The sequence below is a fragment of the Panthera onca genome, chromosome B3 (assembly GCF_046562875.1).
Source record: "Panthera onca isolate mPanOnc1 chromosome B3, mPanOnc1 haplotype 2, whole genome shotgun sequence".
Taxonomy (NCBI): domain Eukaryota; kingdom Metazoa; phylum Chordata; class Mammalia; order Carnivora; family Felidae; genus Panthera; species Panthera onca.
Genome location: NC_138344.1, coordinates 80,869,218 through 80,893,731, shown reverse-complemented (window position 1 = coordinate 80,893,731; position 24,514 = coordinate 80,869,218). Strand labels below are relative to the sequence as shown.

Genomic DNA, 24,514 nt, shown 5'->3' with positions numbered 1-24,514 from the left:
TGAGATTTTTTTAGATTATGAAGTTTAATCCATTCTTTGGCTTTCCTGGAACTTCACTTTTGTAAAGTTTATTTATTTATTTTGAGAGAAAGAGAGCCCCTATGTGAGGAGGTGGGGGGAGCAAAAAGAGAGAGGGAGGGAGGGAGAGAGAGAATCCCAGGCACATTCTGTACTCACAGCACAGAGCCCAACTCATGGCTTGAACCGACGAACTATGAGATCATGGCCTGAGCTGAAATCCAGAGTGGGACGCTTAACCAACTGAGTCATCCAGGCACCCTGAGGAACTTCATTTTTAAAGTGAAATAATCTTTCTAAGATACAGTGAGTCTCTAGAATAAATGAAAGAAATGTTTCGTATTTTACCTAGTTCTTAGAAAACAACACATTAGCTCATTACCTATAAAGAAATTATTGATTAAATAAAATATAAGGGTTACAAATATAAATGATTAAATAAACTTTATGGTTCAGAAAACTTCTATTATTATTCCTTCTCAGGCCAGACATGATCAGATTTCCTATATCCTTGGGTATATTAAACTTTATTTCCGTTTGCCTTGAGATAAGAGCTTTTTAAAAACAAACTTCAGAATGAAAAAGGGCAGTTACTATGAGCATAAGCTATGCAGTTTGACTACCTCAGTTCAAATTCTTCATGTACCACATTGTAACTGACCTTGAGCCAATTAAATAACTTAAGCTCTGTGTGTTCATCTCTCTATCAAAAAGAGTGTTAGTATTAGTACCTGGGGTGCCCAGCTGGCAGTAGAGCATGAGACTCTTGATATCCTGGTTGTGAGTCCAAGGCCCATGTTAGGTGTGGAGATTACTTAAAAATCTTAACAAAGAAAAATAGTACCTACTTCGTCAGCTATGATGAGAATGAAATGAAATGGTAGATGTAAAGATACAGTGATCCATGATAATCACTCACTTTTAGTAAGGTTAAGGTTATACAACTGCGTGTTGGGGTGCCTGGCTGGCTCAGTTGGTAGAGCATGCAACTCTTGATCTTGGGGTCATGAATTCAGGACCCACATTGGTATGTGGACCTATTTAAAAAAAAAACACAACAAACTACATGTTAAGTTCTCTAGTATAATTTTTTTATAATTTTGCATCTTTGAACTATTTCATAGCAACTATGCAGTAGTACACAAGCCTAATTGAGATTATTCTACATGTACCTGTGGATAAAAACAACTAACAAAGAAGACTTGCTTTATCACTTAATTGTTTAGTCTTTTTTTGTTTTGTTTTGTCTTGTTTTGTTTTTTTAAAGTCGGCTCACGCCAAGTGTGGAGCCCACCCGGGGGCTTGAACTCATGACCTTGAGAATAAGAGTCGGATGCTTAACTGACTGAGCTACATAGGCACCCCTTAATTGCTTACTCTTAAATTCATTGTGGTTTGTTTATATTACCTTTCTGCTAAGCTTATTTATATATCTTATCAAAATATAAAATGAGTTCCTTAACTTCATAAACTAAGGATCTCAAAGAAGCCTCCTTCTCTTTTTCGGTTTTCTACAGGAATCAGTGTGGAATTTCTGTGTTCCTTACGCTCGGATGCAACCATGGAAAGCATTACTGCTTGCTTACATGCATTACAGGCTCTTCTAGATGTTCCTTGGCCCAGATCTAAAATTGGCAGTGATCAGGTGATTTCTTGTTTTTTGTTAGGCTTCTGTAGATTTCAAGGAACAGGAATCAAACATGTTCAGGTTACCACAGCAAACAGAAAATGAACACAGAGAAGTAAAAAGAAAACTAAACTTCTGTCCAACTAGGTCTCAGAACTGGAATACTGTCAGTGACTGTACTGAGCCAGGAGCAGTCATGCCTCTGACGTCACTTTCTGTCCCTGCTTCTTCTGTGCTGATTTCTGCTGCCACCAGTTAATCACTCATTATAGCAGCTCTTCAGTTGAACTTAAGCGATCATGATGAGAAGAAGCTGTGTTCTAATGGCCAGTATAGTAGCCACTAGCTCCGTGTGGCGTTCCCTCTTTGTATTTTTCTGCTTTGGTGCACCCTGTTCTTTATATACATCTGTATCTTCTATTCCCTTTCCCCAAGAGAGAATCTACTTGGTTCATGTAGTTACGTCTGTTACAGAATATTCCCATTGCCTGAGTTCTCCTTCCTGGTTGTTAAAGAGACTACTGGATAGCCTGTAGGTGGAGTCAGACACTAATATCTGACCCAGTTGTGAGCATGATAATAGGACCACTGTAAAAGTATGGCATTTCCTTTAACTTACTTCCCAAGAGCAACTATTATTTTTCTATGTAGACTGTAAGTTAACCTATTAACACTGTTGTTTATTAGGTTTATATTATTAATCAGCTTCCTACCTGACTTGGATTGTACTTAAATAAATTCTGAACTTTTTGTTCTTGCTTATTCTGTATGTTAAAACAAGTATAATAATGACAGATTTACTCTGTTATTTTCAAAGATGAAAGAAAGCCAACAGAGTAAGCACTAGAAGAGAAAAGTGGAAAATGAGAGAATATTTGTCCAGTGTATTTTATTCTTTAGAAAGATGTCCATTGTATGCTTATTAACTTATCACTTTTAATGTCATCCTTCTCCATCATTCTTTGTTGCTATTACTAGAAAATCTCAGTATCGGTCTGGAAATCTAGATGGCAGTGCTTGAATTCTTTTAGTCACATTTCTCATCTTGTTTTGAAAGTTTCCCTTTCCATGTTCCCACTTTAGGACCTGTGTAAAAATGATCTTTTGTCATAGTGCCATGTCCTGCAAGATTGGACAAAAACCAATCTGGAGTTGGTTTAAAGTAGAACAAGTATTACTTAACTTTATTGTACCTACACCTTTATTCTTTGTGAACAATTTGTTATATTCTCTTTTTCAATTTTTTCATGGCATTTAACATTGGTATTTTTAAAAAAGTAAGTATGTGATTTCCACTACAGTTTCCCCTAAATGTTTTCTGTGATAGGACTTGGGCATCGAGTTGTTGAATGTACTACATCGAGTAATTTTGACCCGAGAATCACCTTCTATTCAGTTGGCTTCACTTGAAGTGGTAAGACAGATTATCTGTGCAGCTCAAGAACATGTCAAGGAGAAAAGACGAAGTGCAGAAGGTGAATGTTAACCCATAATGCCAGATTAACCATATTACTATAATCAAATCAGCATTATGTCTTAAAGTCTTCTTAAGTCTGTGTTGTTCTGATAATATGTTGTGTGTAGTACAAGTAAAACCTCTCTAGGTATAACTTTATGTCCTTTCATTCACCTCTACATGTTAGCTTGGGTATTGTCAGTAGCCAAACCACTATTTCTGGGGAAAATGAGAATTTTAACAAAATACTGGAAGGGGAGAAAATATCCCTTACATTAAGTACTTACTTTAGCTGTGTTTACCAATGTACACAGAAGAACTACTGACAATTTTTTTTAATGTTTATTTCTTTGAAAGAGAGAGTGTGTGAGAGCATGAGCAGAGGAGGTAGAGAGAGAGAGAGAGAAAGAGAGAGAGAGAGAGAGAAAGAGAGAAAGAATCCCAAGCAGGCTCTGCACTGTTAGTGCAGCACCTGACATGGGGCTCTGTCTCAAGAACCGTGAGGTCATGACCTGAGCCAAAATCAAGTCATATGCTTAACCGACTAAGCCACCCTGGTGCCCGTGACAATTTTTTTTTTTTTAAGTTACTTATTTAAGTAATGTCTACACCCAGCATTGGGGCTCAAACTCACGACCCCAAGATCAAGAGTCACTTGTTCTTCCTCTTGAGCCAGCCAGGTGCCCCGTAACTACTGACAATTTTTTAATGACTGACTTTTTGCAAAGTAATTAAATTGTTTGTTTATAAGTCTAATTTGGTATTGATGAGTTTATCATTTAATATTACATTTGACTACATGAAACAGGAAACTCAATCTAAGAGTGGATTTAAAACACAAGGACTTATTCTGTCATTCAGAAGGAGCCCCAGAGTCAGGCAGTCCTGGGCTGGTCGGCACTGGGCTGGACCTGGACCTGTCAGGTTCACATTCTTAACAGCAAGGTGTTAACCAGACAATGTTTTAAGGCTGAGAGGGTTACACAGAATTTTTTTGATCCTCTGCAGTAAGAAGCCATAATAAAGACAACTCCTTTTACCTCTGTAACCTTCTCTTTCAGTCTTTAACACCCAAGACTTTAGCCATTTAAATGTTTTACCTACAGCAGAAATGAAATTGCCATCAACCCAAAGCAAAGCAAACACAGAGTGATTATTCAACACTTGTTTTTTCTGTGTTTTAGTTGATGATGGGGCTGCTGAAAAGGAAACCCTGCCAGAGTTTGGAGAGGGAAAGGACACAGGAGGACTTGTGCCTGGGAAATCTTTGGTTTTTGCAACCCTGGAATTGTGTGTATGCATTCTAGTTAGACAGCTTCCAGAATTAAATCCTAAATTAACAGGTAGCCCAGGAGTAAAAGCTACCAAGCCACAGGTGCTGTCAGAAGATGGAAGCAGACTGGTGTCAGCGGCATTAGTTATCCTCTCGGAACTCCCTGCAGTGTGCTCTCCTGAAGGTATGCTGTGGGATGTGATTGCTTTTTTTGACCTGGAAGGAGAGAAATGGTATTAATAAATAAAGGAGATAATGGTCGCCAGTCCTTTTCTCATTAAACAAATGCCGACCCAAAGGTTTGGTTGGTAATGTTTTTAATCCTCTAAGATTAACAATGCATTCTCATAATTTGTTTTACTAAAAGGGTGAAGGTAAATATAGAGATAGCATGGACTTTAGACAGGTAATGCTCTTCTTTGGTTGACAATATTTTTAACCTGTGAGTGGCAACGATTAGCTCTTAGGCTTTTTTTTTTTGGTAAAAAATACATAACAGATTTTCCTGTCTCGATGACAGAAATTTGTCATCAGTTCAAAATCAAGTCCATACTTTTAATGTAGCATTTAAGGCTCCATAGGGCTCTGCTGAATCATTGTCTCTTCCTGATTCCTTCATGCTCATTGCCGTTGTGCTATTGTCCATGATCTGAAGAGGCCCATCCCTTCTCCCCTTTTTTATAATTTGCCTTCCTTTGAAGTTCATTTCCAGGCCTATGTCACCTGTAAATGCTTCCTTAAAAACTCCAGCTCGTAATGAGTTTTGCATTTTCATACGTGTATATGTGTATGTACAATGTTGCTTCTGTATGTAGATAGGTTTTATGTATCATATAGAGACATTATATATAATTGGTTATTACGTATAAAGAAAAACTTATATACAAACAAATATGTTTTGCTTCCAATGAAATACTGTATCCTTCAGGAAATTTAGTACATAATACATACTTAGTACTTAATAGATTTCTTAATTGGTAAGCATTTTTTTTTTGCTTAAACATGTCTTGATCAATTTATGTGCCATCGTATTTTTAGTTTCAATTTGAATTAAAACCTATATTCCTTATTCTCACATACTACTTTGCCCCAAGAGTGGCAGCAAAAGTGACTAATAGAAGATATGGGATAAAAATACACCATAAGAGTTCTGTTGAGTAGCCTCTAGAAACATAAAATTTACCATTCTAATTTTAATCTCATTTTAAACATAACTAACTGTTTAACTCTTTAGTGACCATGAAATGTTAATAATTTGTACTTAGTTGATTGCTACAAATTCCTTAAAAAAAAGAGTTTAATATAAAATAAATTCAGGTGGATACTAGCGGTGGTTGCACAACATTGTGAATGTACTTAATGCCACTGAATTGTACACTTTAAAATGGTTAAAATTATAAATTTTATGTTATCTGTATTTTATCACACTAAAAAATAAAAATAAATTCACCATTTGTCAACCACCAAGTTAGACAGCAAAAGATGATGAAACTGTGACACAATTTAAATAACATTTTCAATTACAACCAAAATGTAATCCGGTCTTAAAAATCTTAACCCTACCTAAATTATCTTAACAGTTTTAATCCTTTATGAAAAATGTCTTAAAGGCTAGAAATCTTTGACAGTGCCTTACTCATTGATGATTTCTTTTTAGGAACTGTATATATAGACTGAAACACAGTGTTTTTAAAAATGTATCTTACAGGAAGCATCTCAATTCTCCCTACTATATTGTACCTTACAATTGGGGTCCTCAGAGAAACTGCTGTGAAGTTACCTGGGGGCCAGGTATCTTCAACTGTTGCAGCTTCCCTACAGGCTCTGAAAGGAATAGTGTCCTCTCCCATGGCCAGAGCAGAAAAGAGTCACACTGCTTGGACTGATCTTCTCCGTAGCGCTTTAACCACAGTACTTGACTGTTGGGATCCAGGTAATTAAGGCTATTTGGAAGTAGTTGTTCAGTTTGCTTTAAAAAAGCAAGTGGAATGTGTTTTTTGGTTTTGGGTTTTTTTTTGGTTTTTTTTGTGGTTTTTTTTTTTTGAGAATAAGCTGTTTAACTGATGGTGTTTGGCATTCTCACCTAGAGGAGACCACATATTCACTGTATAATGTGTTCAGAGAATACGTATAAGCAAAAACATCTGTATTCTCATTTTAGTATCTTTACTCTTTAATGCTGTTAAATGACTGGCCTCTTGTATATTAAGTTAATAGTGAGAGACCTTCAAATGTAATAATTAATTTACAGATACAGTATGATCCATAACTAGCTGGCAAAGTGCGTAAGTACACATTGTAAATCTAAAATAAAACTAATCAGGTTTATATCCTCACTCCACCACTTACTGGCTAACTGACTAGCCAAGTTACTCAACTTCTCTGAGCTGTAGTTTTCTCATTAACAGAATAAGGGTATTGTGTTGCAGGAAATTGTTAGAGCAGTAACATAATACATGGAAAGCATCTTGCTTATTATCTGACATATATCAATAAATGATAGTATTATGTTTAGTATCTGTAAAATTTGGTTCACCCATGTTATTGTTGTGCAGTTTTCATTTTCAACATGACATCATGGTGATTGTAAAAAGTCCTTAGACATATTACAGATTGTCCCTGCCTTCCTTGTTCTGTTTACAAAATGTCACAATTCACCATACTCTATTTTATATGGTATAAAAGTTTCAGTTGAGGTCAGCATTTATTGACCACCTACTTTGTGCCCAAAGTTGGGAGTCTCGTGGAGTCTAGTTCCTACAAATTGTCATATGATTAACATGTATGATTACTACCACAAAGTACTCCTTGAAGGCAACAGTAATATCTTAATTATCACTGCATTTCTAAGTACAGTAAAAAAGAGACTGATAAAAACTTAGAGTAATCAGCTCTCTGTGAGTGAATCAGGCAGAGTGTAACAGGTAGGGTTCTCTGGAAGCTCAGGCTGAGATGGAGTTTGGGAAGCAAGAGGTTTATTAAGGAACAACATCTGTAGATAGGTGTGAAAGGAGTAGGGGAAGGCAACATTGGGCAAAGAAGTCTGACTCCAGTGCAAGCCCCCAACAAAGCTCAGCAGATTTGTTGGGAGCTCTACAGGTTGCCTGCCCATTTGAGTGTCTCACATAGGACAGAAATGGCCTGTACTTTATCCTCAGATGTGGGCTATCCCAGGAAAGATGTGATCTCAGTCAAGGCAACTCTAGCTTGAGGCCAACCCTGAAGGAGCTAGCTGACCATACTCCCCATGGCTGGGCAGCACCTTCCGCCATGAAGGGGATCTCAGTGGTACACCTGTATATCTACCAAGAGACTTCTCAGGCAATTTCTTATAGGATTAGAAAGCATTTTCCACATGGACATCATAGAAACGGGCTCCAGGCACAACATTTTTATCTGTAGTCCTAAATAGTATGGTACGTTTGGGGACAGCAGGTATAGAGTAAAGAAAGAATGTGGGGTTATGGGAAAAGAGGAGGGTGATGAATAGTGATTAGTAAAGAGATGAGGCTGAAGGGTACATGGGGCCAGTTTTATGGAGGGTTTGCATGGGTTGTAATTTGGGCTGATTTTAATATGCATGTAGAATCCCTAAAGGGTTTTAAGGAGGAGAGTAAAGTGTTAAGATTTGCATTTCTGAAGAATCACTGTGGCAGCTATAGAAAACAAAGCAAGATACTTGGAGGTAAGATAGCAGCAGTAAGGATAAAGAGAATAATGAAAAATGAAACGTTAAGCATGTATTAACAGAATTTACTGATAATTTGATTCAGGAATTGAAAGGGTGGGTTGACTGAGCATTAACAGAAATTCCAAAGTGAACACTTTCAGGGGAATGTAGCGAATTGAGTTTGAAATACCTATCGGATAATCCAGGGAAACAAAATATGTAGAGGTCTGGAGTTCGAGAAAGTTATTTGAGCTAGAGATGATTTAGACTATGTGTATTTCATTTGAGAGTTGTCAGTGCAACCTACGGAATGGATAAAATCACCCAAATTGAGTGTATGGAGCAAAATGGGAAGAGATTCAGGGGACAATGCAGTCACAGAAGCCAGAGAAAAGAGTTTTAATGGTGAGAGAGTGGTCAACAGTATAAATATGGTGTAAACGGGAGGTAAGAAAAGGGGAAGGATTGAGTATAGACTTCTCTTGACAAGAAGAGAAAGCTGAAGGACAAGGACAATACAAGATCAAGGAATTTTTTTTTTAAGATGAAACTCTAGCATGAATTTGTGCATATGTGGGAGAAAAGAAGGTAGAGATGGGATTGGAGTTAGAAATATTAGGGAAGGAAGCCATGTTCCTTTCTAAGCAGGAAGAAATAAAATTCATAGCACATTTAGAAGGATTAACCTTTACCAATTGAGGAAAGAAAACGAGGTATAGATAGGAAGTAATAGGTATAAGTTTTTATGTTGAGAGTTAACAATGAGCTTGCCTCTTCCATCTCACACACACACACACACACACACACACACACACACACACACACAAATACGTTTTTTTGTTTTTTATCAGAGAATGCAGTTAGGACCGTGAGGATTTAGACTATCTACTGAGAGAAATTAAAGCAGGAACTGATGATCACAGGTTAACCATTTTCTGTGTAAGGAATTGCCCAAAAATTGTGGCTTAAAACATTTATTATCTGATAATTTATAGGTCAGGAATTTGAAGCAGCATAGGGGCGTGGTTCTCTCTCATGAGGTTACTGTTAAGATGTTGGCCAGGGCTGTAGCTAGAGGATCCATTTCCAAGATGATTCACTCATGGCTCTTGGAAAGAGTCTTCAGCCTCTTGCTGGCTATTAGCAGGAAGCCTTGCTTCTGTACCACAAAGGCCTCTCCATGGGGCTGATGCTAAGGGAATCTTGTGTTTATTCTAGGTAAAAGAGGGTGAGAATAAGGGAATTTGGGCAGGGGTGGGGGAATAAAGGAATTTAGAAGAAATGGGAAGAGGAACCCAGGAGAACTTTATCTCACTGAAAATAAAAAGACATTTTTACCAAACAGACTAGTTTACTACTGTTGAAACTACTGTTGTAGTTTCAAGTTGCCATGAATGACTGAAAGTACCAACTCTATGGGAAGCAGTATAGCATCATGATTAACAGTATGCTCTCTGGAATCAGACCTTCTGCCTTACTAATTGTGTGGCTTGGGCAAATGACTAATTTCTGTTCCTCAGGCTCTCATCCATAAAATGGGAGAAATAAGAATACCCACCTCATGGTGCTGTTGTGTGGATTAAACATTTAATATATATGAAGTACTTATAATGATGCTGTCATAATTTTAAGTGTTGACCCATGTACTTTTTTACCTTGATATTACTCAAATTATTTTTATAAAATAAATCCCAGTCATCCATAATATTTTGCTTGCATTGCTACTGTCTCTCAAGTGTTAGCTCAGATATTAATCTCCTCAAGGCTCTCTCTGACCACCCAATGTAGCAACTCCCGGGTTGCTTTCTTTTATCTTTTAATGAATTTTTTATATTCATAGACTTTGTGATGAACTGAAATTAAATTCTTCATTTACTTTCTGGTACACAGTATATCTTCTCTGTGAATTGTATTCTCAGTGCCAGAAAGAGTCCTGGCACATAGTGAATGTTTCTTAACTACTGAATGAATGTTAGCAAAGCTATTATCTCTATCTCTGTATATCATTTCTTCATAAGTAGCAATCCATTCTTACACAATTTAGTGACTCGAATTTGCTACACCTTTTCCTTTTCAAATAACATTGAGTTTTCACAGCAGGCTCATTAAAATTATTGAATGAGAATATGAAGGTAAATATGGAGGGAAATGAAGGAAAATTACATCTACTAGAAAATTTCCTCAAATGAATGTGGCCCATGCAATAATTTTAGGTTTTTCTGTACTGTTAAGAAATTATATATATATAGCAAAGCACGAGGTAGTTAAACTTGACATTTGTATTATGAAAATATGAATACCTTATTCTTAACCAAGAAAAATCAGTTGTACATTCATTTCTCATCTGCTTCACAACAAAAATGATAATAGCTAACACATGTTGAGCATATGTGTAACATGCTATTCTAAATGATTTACTTGAATAATTCCTCATAACTTTATAAGATGTAAGTACTGTTAATACTCCCATTTTACAAGTGAGAAAACGACAAATGGGGTTAGATATCCAAGGTCACACAACTAATAAATGTATATTCCTGGTAAATCTACACATTTACAGATGTCTACCTGTGAAGAATATAATCACTTTCATAAATTTTGGCTCTAGAATTACTTACAATGCACATTTTGAAACCTATGACATTTTCCAGGATTCTTAAAATCATTCCATCAGTGTTTGTCTGTAACTGTTGTGTACAGAAAAGAAATTGTTGGCTGTCAAACTAGATGCATCTTCACAGATATATAGAACAATAAATATGTCAATTGTCAATGTTGGGATGTTTCTGATAGATCATTTCTCTTTAGTAGATGGAACACATCAAGAACTTGATGAAATCAGTCTCCTTACTGCTATCACAGTATTTATTTTGTCTACCAGTCCAGAAGTTACTACCATCCCATGCCTTCAGAAGCGTTGTATTGAGAAATTTAAGGCTACTCTTGAGATAAAAGATCCTGTGGTAAGTCTCTTTAGTAGAAAGATGTTTGTAATAGGAATATATTTAGGCTTTTGCAGAACTTTGTGATTTTGTTGGCTCCAACAAGAAGTACCAGGCTAATTTTTTTTATTTGTAGGTGTGGAGTAATTCCTTATTCTTGGGGTGACAAAGCCAAATAATAATGGTCTTATTATTTGGCCCCAAGGATACAGTGTAGTTGGAGAAAGATAAAGGAAATGTTTTTTTTTAAAAATTAATTTGAAATAGAGGCATCTTAAAGTTGATATATCTTTAGAAATTATAAGGGACATCTTACAAAGTAAGATACTTTGTAGCTTATTATAGTGTATTTCCTAAAAAAGAAAGACTTCACATACCTTCAAGAACATGAAGTATTCTTTATATGAAGTATGAGACCCTCCCCAAAGCAGTACGCTCAAGTTAATCTCATTCTTTTATGACCACTTCATTTGCTACATTAACTTCCTATTCCTTTATGCACTGTAAAATGAGTTCGTGGCACAAATTCATTGACTCCTGAAATACAAGAACCAAATTTTCTCTCAGGAAAAAATAATCATTCAAATACTGTCATAGCGAATTGGGTAAAGTATGATTTACATACTTGATGTATAGTCATCTTTTTTTTTATAAAATTTTTTTAATGTTTATTCATTTTTGAGAGAGAAACAGAGCATGAGTGGGGGGAGGGGCAGAGAGAGAGGGAGACACAGAATCTGACTTCAGACTCCGAGCTGCCAGCACAGAGCCCAACATGGGGCTCAAAGTCACAGACTATGAGATCCCAACCTGAGCCAAAGTCAGTCATTTACCCAACTGAGGCACCCAGGTACCCCAATGTATAGTCATCTTTTCTTCTGTCCTATTTGTTGCTCTCAGCTTCATAGGAGCTTTATGTTGCAGTCTCAAAGGGTGGTTCCGCTGTGTGATGACACAAAGTTAATATGGTCCAGACATGGTTCCTTAAAACTTTAAGATCATGCCATTTGAACATTTAGATATATGTGATTTTTACCTAGAACGTTTTCTGAAATCCCCAAAATAGTTGTCACATTTGTGTCTGTGTTTGGTTCTGTTTTTTTCTTATATCACAGAGGGGCATATGAGAAGGAAAATGGGAAGTAGAGAAGAAAAAAAAAAGTTAGCCACTCATAGTTATGCTATACTGTGTAACCCATATGCCTCTTTTCTCACTCCAAACTGTCATAGCCCTTGTTAGCATGCAAATTTGAATGCCTGTGTTAAAAAAACAAAATTCAACTGAAGAAATAGTAAAGATCTTTATTGTTTTATTCAACATTTCATAAATTGGGCAGCATCCCATTTGGCAGATACAAAAGAGCTCTGAAGAGCCATACAAAATGAAAGACTTACAGACAGGAGGCAGTTAGGACAAGGAAGTTACTAGCAAAGTATGGATTGTTTCAGGCAAAGTCACCTTCCTTTGGGAGACAGCAGGGGTCTGTCAAGCAGATTACCTCACTAGTGCTGACCAGGTAATTCCAGATTGACTGTAACTAAGTTAAGTATTAAGTCTTGGTTTGGTCACATGAGCTTTAGCACAAGTGACTCCATTTTGGGCCTGTTGTCTCCTTTTTTTTAACAATCTTCCCCCTTTTGATCATACTCTCGACTTAACTGAGAGACGGGATCCAAGTTGAAAGCATTAGCAGCCCTCCCAGCTACCACTGAAGTTCTTGCAGGGTTTGCTGATCCTCTGTGTGGTATTCACAAGTCACAACTTCAGGTTCACATTTTTTAACTTGGTCATTCTTTGTGTTCCTTTTCCGATATTTTGCACATCATTTGCATGGTGGTTAGCAGCTATGAGCATGCATTTAAAACCTTTGAGGAAAAACAGGACCAGGAAGATTTTTTTTTTTTTTTTATGTTTATTTATTGGGGGAGAGAGAGAGTGCGAGCTGAGGAGGGGCAAAAAAGAGAAGGAGAGAGAGAGACACAGAGAGAGAGAGAGAGAGAGAGAGAGAGAGAGAGAGAGAGAATTCCAAGCAGGCTCCATGCTGTCAGCACAGAGCCTGACGTGGGGCTTAATCTCACAGATCATGACATCATGACCTGAGTCAAAATCAAGAGTCAGACACTTAACCAGTTGAGCCACCCATGAGCCCCCAGGGAGATTATTTATTTTTTTATTTTTATTTATTTTTTTCTTAATTTTTTTTTTTTTAACGTTTATTTATTTTTGAGACAGAGAGAGACAGAGCATGAACGGGGGAGGGGCAGAGAGAGAGGGAGACACAGAATCGGAAGCATGCTCCAGGCTCTGAGCCATCAGCCCAGAGCCCGACTCGGGGCTCGAACTCACGGACCGTGAGATCGTGACCTGAGCTGAAGTCGGACGCTTAACCGACTGAGCCACCCAGGCGCCCCACCCAGGGAGATTATTATAATGATTACTATCAGCAGGATATTTCCCAGCGTCTGGAGTGCACTTTGCAGCCACAGTCCCCAAGACCCAAACCAATTAAAATTCATTAAATCAAAGAAGACCCCATTGCAGGAGTCAGTTTCTTAAGTTGTGTGGCTTGTTCACAAATCTTATGTAGCTGAGTTTCAACTTCCCCAGAAGCATAGTCATGGTACAGCAAGTGGTATTGACCACAACACAGATACCTTGTTCAGCTAAAAAATAATAAAGGGCTATCCTATTATCAAGAACGACCTTCTTCTGAATTATTACTGCCTCCTTGTAGGTCTAACTCAACGTTGTAAATTCCGGGGAGTTGAGCAGTGAGGTGTCTCAGCTTGCTTATAAATAATCATATAGCCTAAGAGACATTTCCTAGGTATTGCCAGCCATCTAGACATTTGCAGGCCCAAGGAGAATGATAACCACCACAGACCAAGATAAATCATATTGGGAGCATAAACCACTCTCACCAAGGTGGCACTATTAATGGTTTCATTTGCAGGGATTATTGCATTTTCTGTATAAGCCAGGGGTCACTTAGGTTTTCCATAAATCTAGTTTGAAATAAAGAGTTGTTCTAAATGCCTTGCACAGATGAGTACTGTTGGTGAGATCTTTTCATAATTGGGGGCAGATGTGATTTAGGTAATCATAAGAACATGGGTATAAAGTTTGCATAGGCATTTGTGTCTAATTGGGCGAGTATAGTGATAATCAGAGAAGAGTAAAAACAAGGCAGTGGATGTTCTGGCCATAAAGTCAGACTCAGTAAGTAACTTCTAAGGAGATCTATTGTAGTTTATTAAGAATGGCCTGGGAGGTACAGATGATGGCATTATCTTTCCCCAGACTAGTACCAAAGTAAAGGAAGATAAGAGAGAATTTCATGTTTAGTTATAGTGAGAAGTCTTGATCTGACATCTTGAATGGAAGCAATCTACCTTGATGTCTGCTACTTCTCTTCCTAGTCAATTTGATTTCAAGGTCTCCAGTATTTGCACAGGACCAGATGTCCATAGGAACCGTCTTAAGTTGTGAAATACACACCCAAAGTTCAACATCTTGTACTCTGCATTGGCATCAGTTGTTGGTAGGGTCTTTTCCATGAGTCCCACATTTGCAAAAGCATCGAGTAAAACAGTAATTGTACATGATAGAAGACTTAAAAATGTCCATGGTTAAAGCTCTGATGACAGTTCATTATAATGCAGCTGACATGCAAATTGGTTATGACACACAATATTTTAAGGTAATAATGGGAATTATGACTAATAACATAATATTAGGACATGTCAGATTTCCAGGAGTTTCATTTTTTCTGTAACATTTATAACCTATACCTACATAAATACAACATAAAGAAGACTTAGTATTATTTCCTTTTGAGAATGCTTCCCACATAATTTAATATCAAATAGCCTAATCAGTTTAACAGCTTTGTTTTTATAAGGAGCAAGAACACTTCTTTTGTGATTTTCTAGGAGCCATATGAAAAATCCCGGAGTTGGTTCCAAATCAAAAGATTTCATTTAGGGGCGCCTGGGTGGCTCAGTCGGTTAAGCGTCCGACTTCAGCTCGGGTCACGATCTCACTGTCCGTGAGTTCGAGCCCCGCGTCGGGCTCTGGGCTGATGGCTCAGAGCCTAGAGCCTGCTTCCGGTTCTGTGTCTCCCTCTCTCTCTGCCCCTCCCCCGTTCATGCTCTGTCTCTCTCTGTCTCAAAAATAAATAAACGTTAAAAAAATAAAAATAAAAAAAAAAAAGATTTCATTTAGAATTAGATTTTGGAGAAGTTTACTAATAATATCAAAAGGTTTTAAAATATTTGGTCAAATAGTAGGACTATAGGTCACTGGGAAACATTACTTGGTTATCCATTTAACCAGAAAGACAGTTAAAGATTTCACAGGCAATACAGAAAGTTACATACTTGTCTTAAAAAAACAAAAAAAACAAAAACTTAGTTCTTTTACTAGGAAAGATTGTTTTCTTAAGGAATCAAACACTTGATGGGGCGCCTGGGTGGCTCAGTCGGTTAAGCATCTGACGTCGGCTCAGGTCATGATCTCGAGGTTCGTGAGTTCAAGCCCCGCGTCAGGCTCTGTGCTGATGGCTCAGAGCGTGAAGCCTGTTTCAGATTCTGTGTCTTCCTCTCTCTCTGACCCTCCCCCATTCATGCTCTGTCTCTCTCTGTCTCAAAAATAAATAAATGTTAAAAAAATTTTTTCAAAAAAAAGGAATCAAAGACTTGATAAAGAAAATATGAAACACGGAATTATTTTGATAAAGAATCTTTGTTTTCTAGGCAGATTATTTTAAAAGCCAAAGAAAAACCTTTATAATCTCTTATCAAGAGCAGACCAGTAATCCAAGAAAACTGTGTCCTTTTAATAGAGAGAAAACCAAATTCTAATTTTGTACCAGTGTATTTTTAATATTAAAGCTCATTTCCTTTTTTTATTTAAACAAATTTATTCCAATCTTAGGCAGCTTGACCATGCATAAAATTCCTTTCCCAAGATCCCTTATCACAAATTTTCTACAACTTTATTTTGTACCTTTGGATTTTATTCTCTGATTTTCCTCTTTCCCATTCTGAAATCACCAGCCTCACTTTAGGACAGAATTACTTTCTCTTCCCTCAACAAAATTGCATCTGCATTTCTCATGGTTTCTTTTACTGAAAACCCACATCCTACTTTCCTAGTATACAAAGATGATTCTATTATTGATTGATGCATCACAGCCACTAACTCAGGAAACAAATGGGTAAGCCCTGTGAGCTGCCTCAGCAAACTGCTCCATTCCTGGGAGTCCCAAGGCAGTTGGACACATTGAAAGCATAGCTCCTGTCTGGGTTTGCCAACACTGTTCCCAAACTCAGATAAACTAGTTGCAAGAGAAGCCAATCACTCAAGAGACAACGGTTTGGAAAAGAGAAAGGCAGAACTTTATTTTGGGTGCTGGCAGCCAGGGGAGGTGGCTCAAGCCTTAACAACTACCTCTCTGCCAACAAAACGGACACCTGGAGTTTTATAGGGGAAGAATGGGGAGATACATGCAGGAGGGCAGGCAGCACAGGATCATGGGTGGGGGTTGGTATATGTTCAGCATATGATCGTGGGCAGGGAAGGGACTGAAATGTGGTCTTCTAGGCATGCAGTTGCTATCAGGGCTTTTCTGGCCTGGCAGTCGTGTTGAGATCATTGCAAAATGTCTCTCATCAATGCATCAAGAAAATACTAAAAGAAATAAGAACAATGGGTTTCAGTTAGCATATGAGTTAAGCAATCTTGTCTATTTCTGGTCTTAACTATTGGGGTCTATAGAGGGCTTGCTGACAATTATTTCTAGTAGTTTAATTACATATATTAAAATTTTTAACCCTCGGAAACCTTAATTTTTAATGGAAAACTAAGTGAATAACTATGAACTGTTACACCAACATTCTTCAGATTGACAAATTTATGAATACATTTTGTAATTTCTCAAAAGATACTCTTCCTCATAGTAAATTTTTCCATGGAGAACCAAACATTTGGATTTTTTTTAAATGTTTATTTTCTCATTTTGAGAGAGAGAGCACAAGCAGGGAAGAAGCAGAGGGATAGGGAGAGGGAGAGAATCTCAAGCAGGCTCCGTGCTGCCAGTGCAGAGCCCAGTGCAGGGCTCAAACCCACAAACCATGAGATCATGACCCGAGTCAAAACCAAGAGTCAGATGCTTAACCGACTGAGCCGCTCAGGTGCCCTGGGAACCAAACATGTTTATTAATAGACCCACCTATCTTAAGTTTCTTTGTAATAAGCCAAAAATAGATGAAACTATGTTTAGTAATTGTTTCAGTTTTTTATTTTATTTGGAAATGATCTAGATATTCAGTGATATCTCTTTCAACTTATCTCAGTATAATTTTTAAGGTTTCAAGTTACCAAAAAGATTTTTATTTTTATTATTTATTTAATATTTTTAATGTTTATTTTTGAGAGAGAGAGAGAGCGAGTTGGGGAGGAGCAGAGAGACAGAGAGAGACAGAATCTGAAGCAGGCTCCAAGCTTTTAAGTGCACGTCTTACATAAATGACCTTGTCTAATTGGCACTTTCTCCATAATGGCCATTGTAATTCTAGGTTGCCTTTGGTAAGATTTTGCCATTTTTGTAGGTCTTTATGGCTACAGAGACAATAGTTGTTAGACATAAGCAGGTGTGCCAGAAGGTGCAGTGCTTAACTTTTTGGAATTTAAGGATCCCATTTCTTTGAAGTCTTTTGGTCTCTCGGAGCCAAACTAATACCTATGAAGGATGTACTGCTGAGTTGGGGATTGTGTGGTGTTTTACAGTGTACTTTGCTGCAAAGAAATTTTCTTGAGGTTGGTGGGTAACCTGTGTCTGTCTAACCCACTCCATGATCAGTTTATCCTACACAGGAGTCTTAGAGTCATGTAGCAAACACTCTGACAACTTTTATGTACTCCACCTGTGCCTACCAATTTTGCAGTTTTTTGGCTTCCTAGATTTCCATCTGCAGTAGCCTTTACTTCATGTGCACATTAACACACCAGGAGTAACAAAACTGATGTTACTGCGGACTGGCCAGTAGAAGCCCTTGCGTGCACCACCAGCAATTCCCAGTGTGGAAATGAGGGCTGGGGAAGGAGCGGAACCAGAAGACCCCAACAAATGGTGACTGCAGACTGAACCACCAGTCCAACCTGTGTTTCTCCTTGTCCCTGAAACCTTCAGAAGTTTCCTTGGCACCACATTGCCCCAAATCTGTCAAGAAACAAAATTCAACTCAGTAAATTTTTTCAAATGTTTATTTATTTTTGGGAGAGAGCATGAGCAGGGGAGGTACAGAAAAAGAGGGGGACAGAGGATGCGAAGCGGGCACCACACAGAGAACAGAGAGCCCAGTGTGGGGCTCGAACCCACAAACTGTGAGATGATGACCTGAGCCAAAGTCGGATGGTTAACTGAGCCACCCAGGTGCCCCTCAGTTGAGTAAATTTTAAAGATCTTACTGGCTTTATTCAACGATTCATGAAATGAATCCAAATTGAAAAGAGCTTTGAAGAGCTGGACAAAATCAAAGATTTCTAGACAGAATGGGGAGGGATGAGGAAGTTAATAGCAAAGAGTGGATTGTTTTAGGCAAAGCCACCTTCCTTGGGTGAGGGCGATATCCGGGGTCTGTCAGGCAGTTTACTTCACTAGTGCTGACCAGGTAATTATGGATTGACTGGTTTAAGATTCCAATACTGGGGGAGGTTGAAACTATAATTAAGTTAGGCACTGAGTCTTGGTTTGGTGACATGGGACTTCTCCCAGGTGACTCCGTTTTGGGCCTGTTGTCCCACTTATAATACCTGTTAGCACTTGGACTTCCAAAATTAAAGATAAATTAAGAAATAAATTTTGGGGCAACTGGGTGGCTCAGTCGGTGAGCATCCAACTTCGGCTCAGGTCATCATCTCGCGGTTCGTGAGTTCGAGCCCCGTGTCAGGCTCTGTGCTGACAGCTCAGAGCCTAGAGCCTGCTTTGGATTTTGTGTCTCCCTCTCGCTCTACTCCTCCCCCACTCACACTCTGTCTCTCTCTCAAAAATAAACCAACATTAAAAAAATAATTTAAAAAAAAAAGAAATTTCAATGGGAGTGCCTGATTTCGACTCAGGCTCTGCACTGACAGCACAGGGCCTGCTTGGGATTCTCTCTCCCTCCCTCTCTGCCTCTCCCCCACTCATCTGCATGGGCTCTTTCGCCTCTCAAAATAAATACATAAACTTAACAAGAAATTTAAACGCCTTTTTTAAGAGATTTATCTAAAAAAGTTTTTAATTCACAGTTTTTAATTCTTTTTATAAAAATTACATTACAATCTGCATGTTAATATAAACGTAAATTTATATTTACAGTTTATATTATTTTTGTCTCTTCCCTGATTAGGTACAAATCAAGACCTATCAGCTCCTACTTTCTATTTTCCAATATCCAAATCCAGCTGTTTCCTACCCATATATTTACTCTTTAGTATCCTCAATTGTGGAAAAATTGCAAGAAATAGACCAGAGAAAGCCAGAAGACACTACTGAGCTTCAGATCTTTCAAGAAGGCATAAAGGTCTTGGAAGCACTTGTAGCCATTGCTGAAGAACAGCACCGTAAGTGTCATCACTAAATTCATACTAAATAAAAACCTGTCCCAAATCAGAAACTTAATGTTATTTTAAATGTAAAACATTCCGTTGGTCACTTAACATTATTTTTCCACATTAAAGGTCAGTGGTTAATTCCCAGTATTGATATTATTGACCCAGTATTGATATTATTGAGTGTTAATTTGAGAGATTAGAAGGATTTTTCTTCCCCCTTCAGTGGGGAAAAACGTATACAGATCAACAGATCAAGTGAGTTTACAACTTTGTATAACAAACATTTACACCCTTCAACCCAGAACTTATATCATTTATTTACTTGCCAGGTTCTCAGCTGGTGGCCTGTCTTCTGCCCATCCTCATTTCCTTCCTTTTGGATGATAATACTCTGGGATCAGCAACTTCCATAATGAAAAGTTTACATGACTTTGCTTTGCAACATCTCATGCAGATTGGGCCTCAGTATTCTTCAGTTTTTAAAAATGTAATGGCTTCTTCTCCAGCCCTGAAAGCCCGCCTTGAGGCTGCTATCAAGGGCAATCAGGAAAGTGTCAAAGTCAAGATACCAACATCTAAACATACCAAGAACCCTGGAAAGAATGCAAGCATCCAATTAAAGACCAATTTCCTCTGATTTTTTTTTTTTTTGTTTTAATAGTAAACACCTTAATAAAATAGTTGATTACTTCTCTTTGGGGACAAAAGTGACATTTTAGACACAAGTGCACTTGGAGGTCTGGTTGATTGTCTTAAATAGCTGTGACTTTTCAAAGTAATGTCAAACTTAACATTTTTTGTGGGTTTTTTGTTTTTCAGTTTAGTAAAACCACAGAGCTCTCACCAGGAATTTCAAGAAAGTGCTAAAAAATTGAACGTACTAAACAGCCCACTGCTTTAAAAATGAGTTGGTTTTCTTCTGACAGTCCATACACATTATGGTATACTTAATATTTTGACAGATACAGATTAGACTCTAGTATAAATTATCTGCATTTATAGTGTATCCCAATTGCTGATTGAAAATTCTGCCTTATTCAGTAATTATATTAAACTTTCTTGAATTTCTCAAACAACATAAATGATTGGAAAACTATTTAGGAAACTTGGTTTAGAATTATACAATATGTAGTAGTACAAGTTAACTACAGCCCTACAGTGTAACTTAAGATCTGGTGTCTATAAATATCATGGCTTTTCATCACCTTTTGGTTTGGCTTATATTGGGTTCAAGAAATGGAAATTTTACTTAATAGGAGGCATCTCCACTTAATTTCTCAGAGGATTTTCTGTTGCCTCTCTTCCTGACAATTTTGTTCATTTTCATTTATGACAGACATTCATATCAATGAGTTTAATATAGATTCACATCTATATTTAGGTCAACTATGGGTTTATGTAAAACAACAAATTTAGATCATCAACAAATGCAAGTATGTTTTTTTATGAAACATATTTTAATATAGAAAAAAAACCTAATGATAGAGTCATATTGGTTGAAAAAATATTTTTTAACTCTTGATGATCATTGACTCTCCTTCCACTTCAGTGTTATATGTATGAATCAAGCACTATGTCACAACATAGCATTTCCCTGTTAAAAGTTACAAACTGGAGTGATAGGGGCATGTTCAGAATTGAGAAAAAATACTTTGAGTCAAGAAAGAACAATGTGATGTACTCTATTTTATTATGTTTGTATATAAATACTCTTGTAAATTGTTCAGAATGAAAACACTTGACAAAATCTAACACTACAATCAGTTTTTTAATTTACATAAATAAAGCTAATTTTCTTTATCATTCTTGTATTTGAGATTATTTTGCCTACAAAAGATGACTGATTCATCTCACAGATTCCAGAAAATCAATTCTCTGGAGCAAATAATATACCTTCTCTGAAACTTGATATTTTTATTAGAGGAGCCCTTTCTTTGAAGCATTCTTAGCAATGGTTTGGATTCTCTATCTTCCTAATTGTGCAAATTTGAGTATACACTTACTCTTTCCTTCACCTGAATGCCCTTCTCTCTGTTGTATCTGGCAGATTCCCATTCCTTCTAGGCTTGGTTTAAATGCCACTTCCCCTTGTTAACTATCCTTAACACTTCTTACCCCCCTCTTACACCAAGCAGATTTAACGGCTTCCTCGCCTGTGTTCCTGTAATATTTTACATGTTCTTCTGTGCATGGAACATCGCACTGCATTTTAATATCTCCCTTTTAGACCACCTTCTCAAGGGAGGAATTGTGTTTTGTAATTGCCTTTGTGGCATCAAGTAGATACTTAATCACTGTTGAACTGTACTGATACAAGATGGATTTCAGCTCAGAAATCTACTTCTTTGTCAAGGCAAATGCTAGACTGGGTTGTTCTCAGGATACAACTCACTAATATGATTTTTGAGTTCTTTTGTCTGTTTCATTTAGTTCTTTTTTTTTTTTTTTAATGTTTACTTATTTAGAGAAAGAGAGCATGAGTGAGGAAGGGGCAGAGAGAGAGGGAGACAGGGTCTTAAGCAGAGCACAGAGCCTGATGCAGAGCTCAGACTCAGAAACTGTGACATCATGACCTGAGCCAAAGTGGGATGGTTAATCAACTGAGCCACCCTGGCATCCCATTTAGTTTGTTCTTAAACATTAAGATTTCCTAGCAGTACCTATCAAAATAACACCACCATTCTTCATAGAGCTAGAACAAACAATTCTAAATTTTGTATGGAACCACAAAAGATGCAGAATAGCCAAAGTAATGTTGAAAAAGAAAACCAGGGGTGCCTGGGTGGTGCAGTTGGTTGAGCATCTGACTTCGGCTCAGGTCATGATCTCACTGCTCGTGAGTTCAAGACCCGCGTCGGGCTCTGTGCTGACAGTTCAGAGGCTGGAGCCTGCTTCCGATTCTGTGTCTCCCTCTCTCTCTGCTCCTCCTATGCTCATTCTTTGTCTCTCTGTGTCTCTCAATAATAAATAAATGTTTAAAAAAAAAAAGAAAAGAAAACCAAAGCTGGAGGTATCACAATTCTGGACTTAAAGCTATACTACAAAGCTGTAATCATCAAGACAGTATGGTACTGGCACAAGAACAGACACTCAGATCAATGGAACAGAATAGAGAACCCAGTAATGGACCCACAAATGTATGGCCAACTAATCTTTGACCAAAGAAGGAAAGAATATCCAATGGAATAAAGACAGTCTCTTCAGCAAATGTGCTGGGAAAACTGGGCAATGATATGCAGAAGAATGAGCCTGGACTACTTTCTTATACCATTTACAAAAATAAACTCAAAATGGATGAAAGACCTAAATGTAAGGCAGGAAGCCATCAAAATTCTACAGGATAAAACAGGCAACAACCTCTCTGACTTTGGCCATAGCAACTACTTTCCACATACGATGCCAGAGGCAAGGGAAACAAAAGCAAAAATGAACTATTAGGACCTCATCAAGATAAAAAATCTTCTGCACAGCAAAGAAAACAATCAACAAAACTAAAAGGCAACCAACTGAATAGGAGAAGATATTCACAAGTGATCTATCGGATAAAGGGCTAGTATCCAAAATCTATAAAGAACTTAGCAAACTCAACACTCACAAAACAATCCAGTGAAGAAATGGGCAAAACATGAATGGACTGCTCAACGTCACTCATCATCAGGGAAATACAAATACAAATCAAAACCACGTTGAAATACCGCCTCACACCTGGCAGAAGGGCTAAAATTAACACCACAGGAAACAACAGATGTTGGCAAAGATGCACAAAAAAGGGAACCCTTTTACACTACTGGTGGGAATGCAGACTACTGTAGCCACTCTGGAGAAAGGTATGGAGGTTCCTCAAAAAATCAAAAACAGAGCTACCTTACAACCCAGGAATTGCACTACTAGGTATTTATCCAAAGAATACAAAAATGCTGATTCAAAGGGGCACATGCACCCCAATGTTTATAGCAGCACTTTCAACAATAGCCAAATTATGGAAAGAGCCCAAATGTCCATTGACAAATGGATAAAGAAGATGTGGTGTGTGTATATACACACACACACACACAATGGAATATTATTTGTGATCAAAAAGGATGAAATCTTGCCATTTGCAAAAAGGTGGATGGAACTAGAATGTATCATGCTAAGTGAAATAAGTCACTACTAGAAAGACAAATATGATTTCACATGTGGAATTAAAGAAACAAAATTGATGACCATAGGGGAAGGGAAGGAAAAGTAAGATAAATACAGAGAGGGAGGCAAACCATAAGAGGCTCTTAAATACAAGAATAAACTGAGGGTTCCTGGAGGGGTTGTGGGTGGGGGTTAGGCGATAGGCCTTAAGGAGGACACTTGGGATGAGCACTGGGTGTTAAATATAAGTGATGAATCATTAAATTCTACTCCTGAAACCATTACTACACTCTGTTAACTAACTTGGATTTAATAAAAGCACTGTGAACCTATGCTCCCCCAGAAATACTAAGACTTCTACTTATCATTTAATGATATAGTTTTCTGAATTGTTTGGGTAAAGGTGTTACATGAATATCAGTAGTTATGAAAATATATGTCAAGTATCATGGAATTAGGAACTTTGATTTAGGCACTATTCTATAGGTGTTTTTTTTTTTTTTTTAATGTAACACCTTGTTAATACAACACTGAATATATCCTTAGTGTATCCTTAGTGATAAGGAAATTAAGGCTTCACACCTGGGATTTGAACCCATCTTTTGGATCCAAGGTCCATGCTGGAGACAAAACAAGTGCTCTGGCAGTCAAAGGGTAGCTTTTCTCTTTTCAAGGGCTCCACATTCCCTCAGCCTTCCTCACTCCTTGCTGAAGGTGTTTGCAGGTGTATTTCTCTAAGTTGCGACCAGAAGCTTTCTAGTCAATAGGAAAACGTTTTGTTTTTTAATTGTGTCCTCCACAGTT

The 24,514-nt window shown here is 37.6% G+C and overlaps 1 protein-coding gene across 8 annotated transcripts in view; it reads left to right on the top strand.

Moving 5' to 3' along the window:
* Window positions 1–21,385, top strand: part of HEATR5A (HEAT repeat containing 5A) — a 118,333-nt gene extending 96,948 nt beyond the window's left edge. For 5 of the 8 annotated variants that reach the window (XM_060619439.3, XM_060619435.3, XM_060619436.3 and 2 more), the window contains 7 exons: window positions 1,536–1,663; window positions 2,973–3,120; window positions 4,286–4,558; window positions 6,083–6,307; window positions 10,853–11,007; window positions 19,381–19,594; window positions 19,915–21,385. In XM_060619439.3, the coding sequence (XP_060475422.2) occupies window positions 1,536–1,663; window positions 2,973–3,120; window positions 4,286–4,558; window positions 6,083–6,307; window positions 10,853–11,007; window positions 19,381–19,594; window positions 19,915–20,222 (1,451 nt within the window). In that variant the 3' untranslated portion in view covers window positions 20,223–21,385. Of the gene's footprint in view, window positions 1–1,535; window positions 1,664–2,972; window positions 3,121–4,285; window positions 4,559–6,082; window positions 6,308–10,852; window positions 11,008–19,380; window positions 19,595–19,914 lie in introns of those variants that run through there. The other 3 variants (XM_060619438.3, XM_060619442.3, XM_060619441.3) reach the window with 2 other exon arrangements.
* Window positions 21,386–24,514: the final 3,129 nt, after the last annotated feature.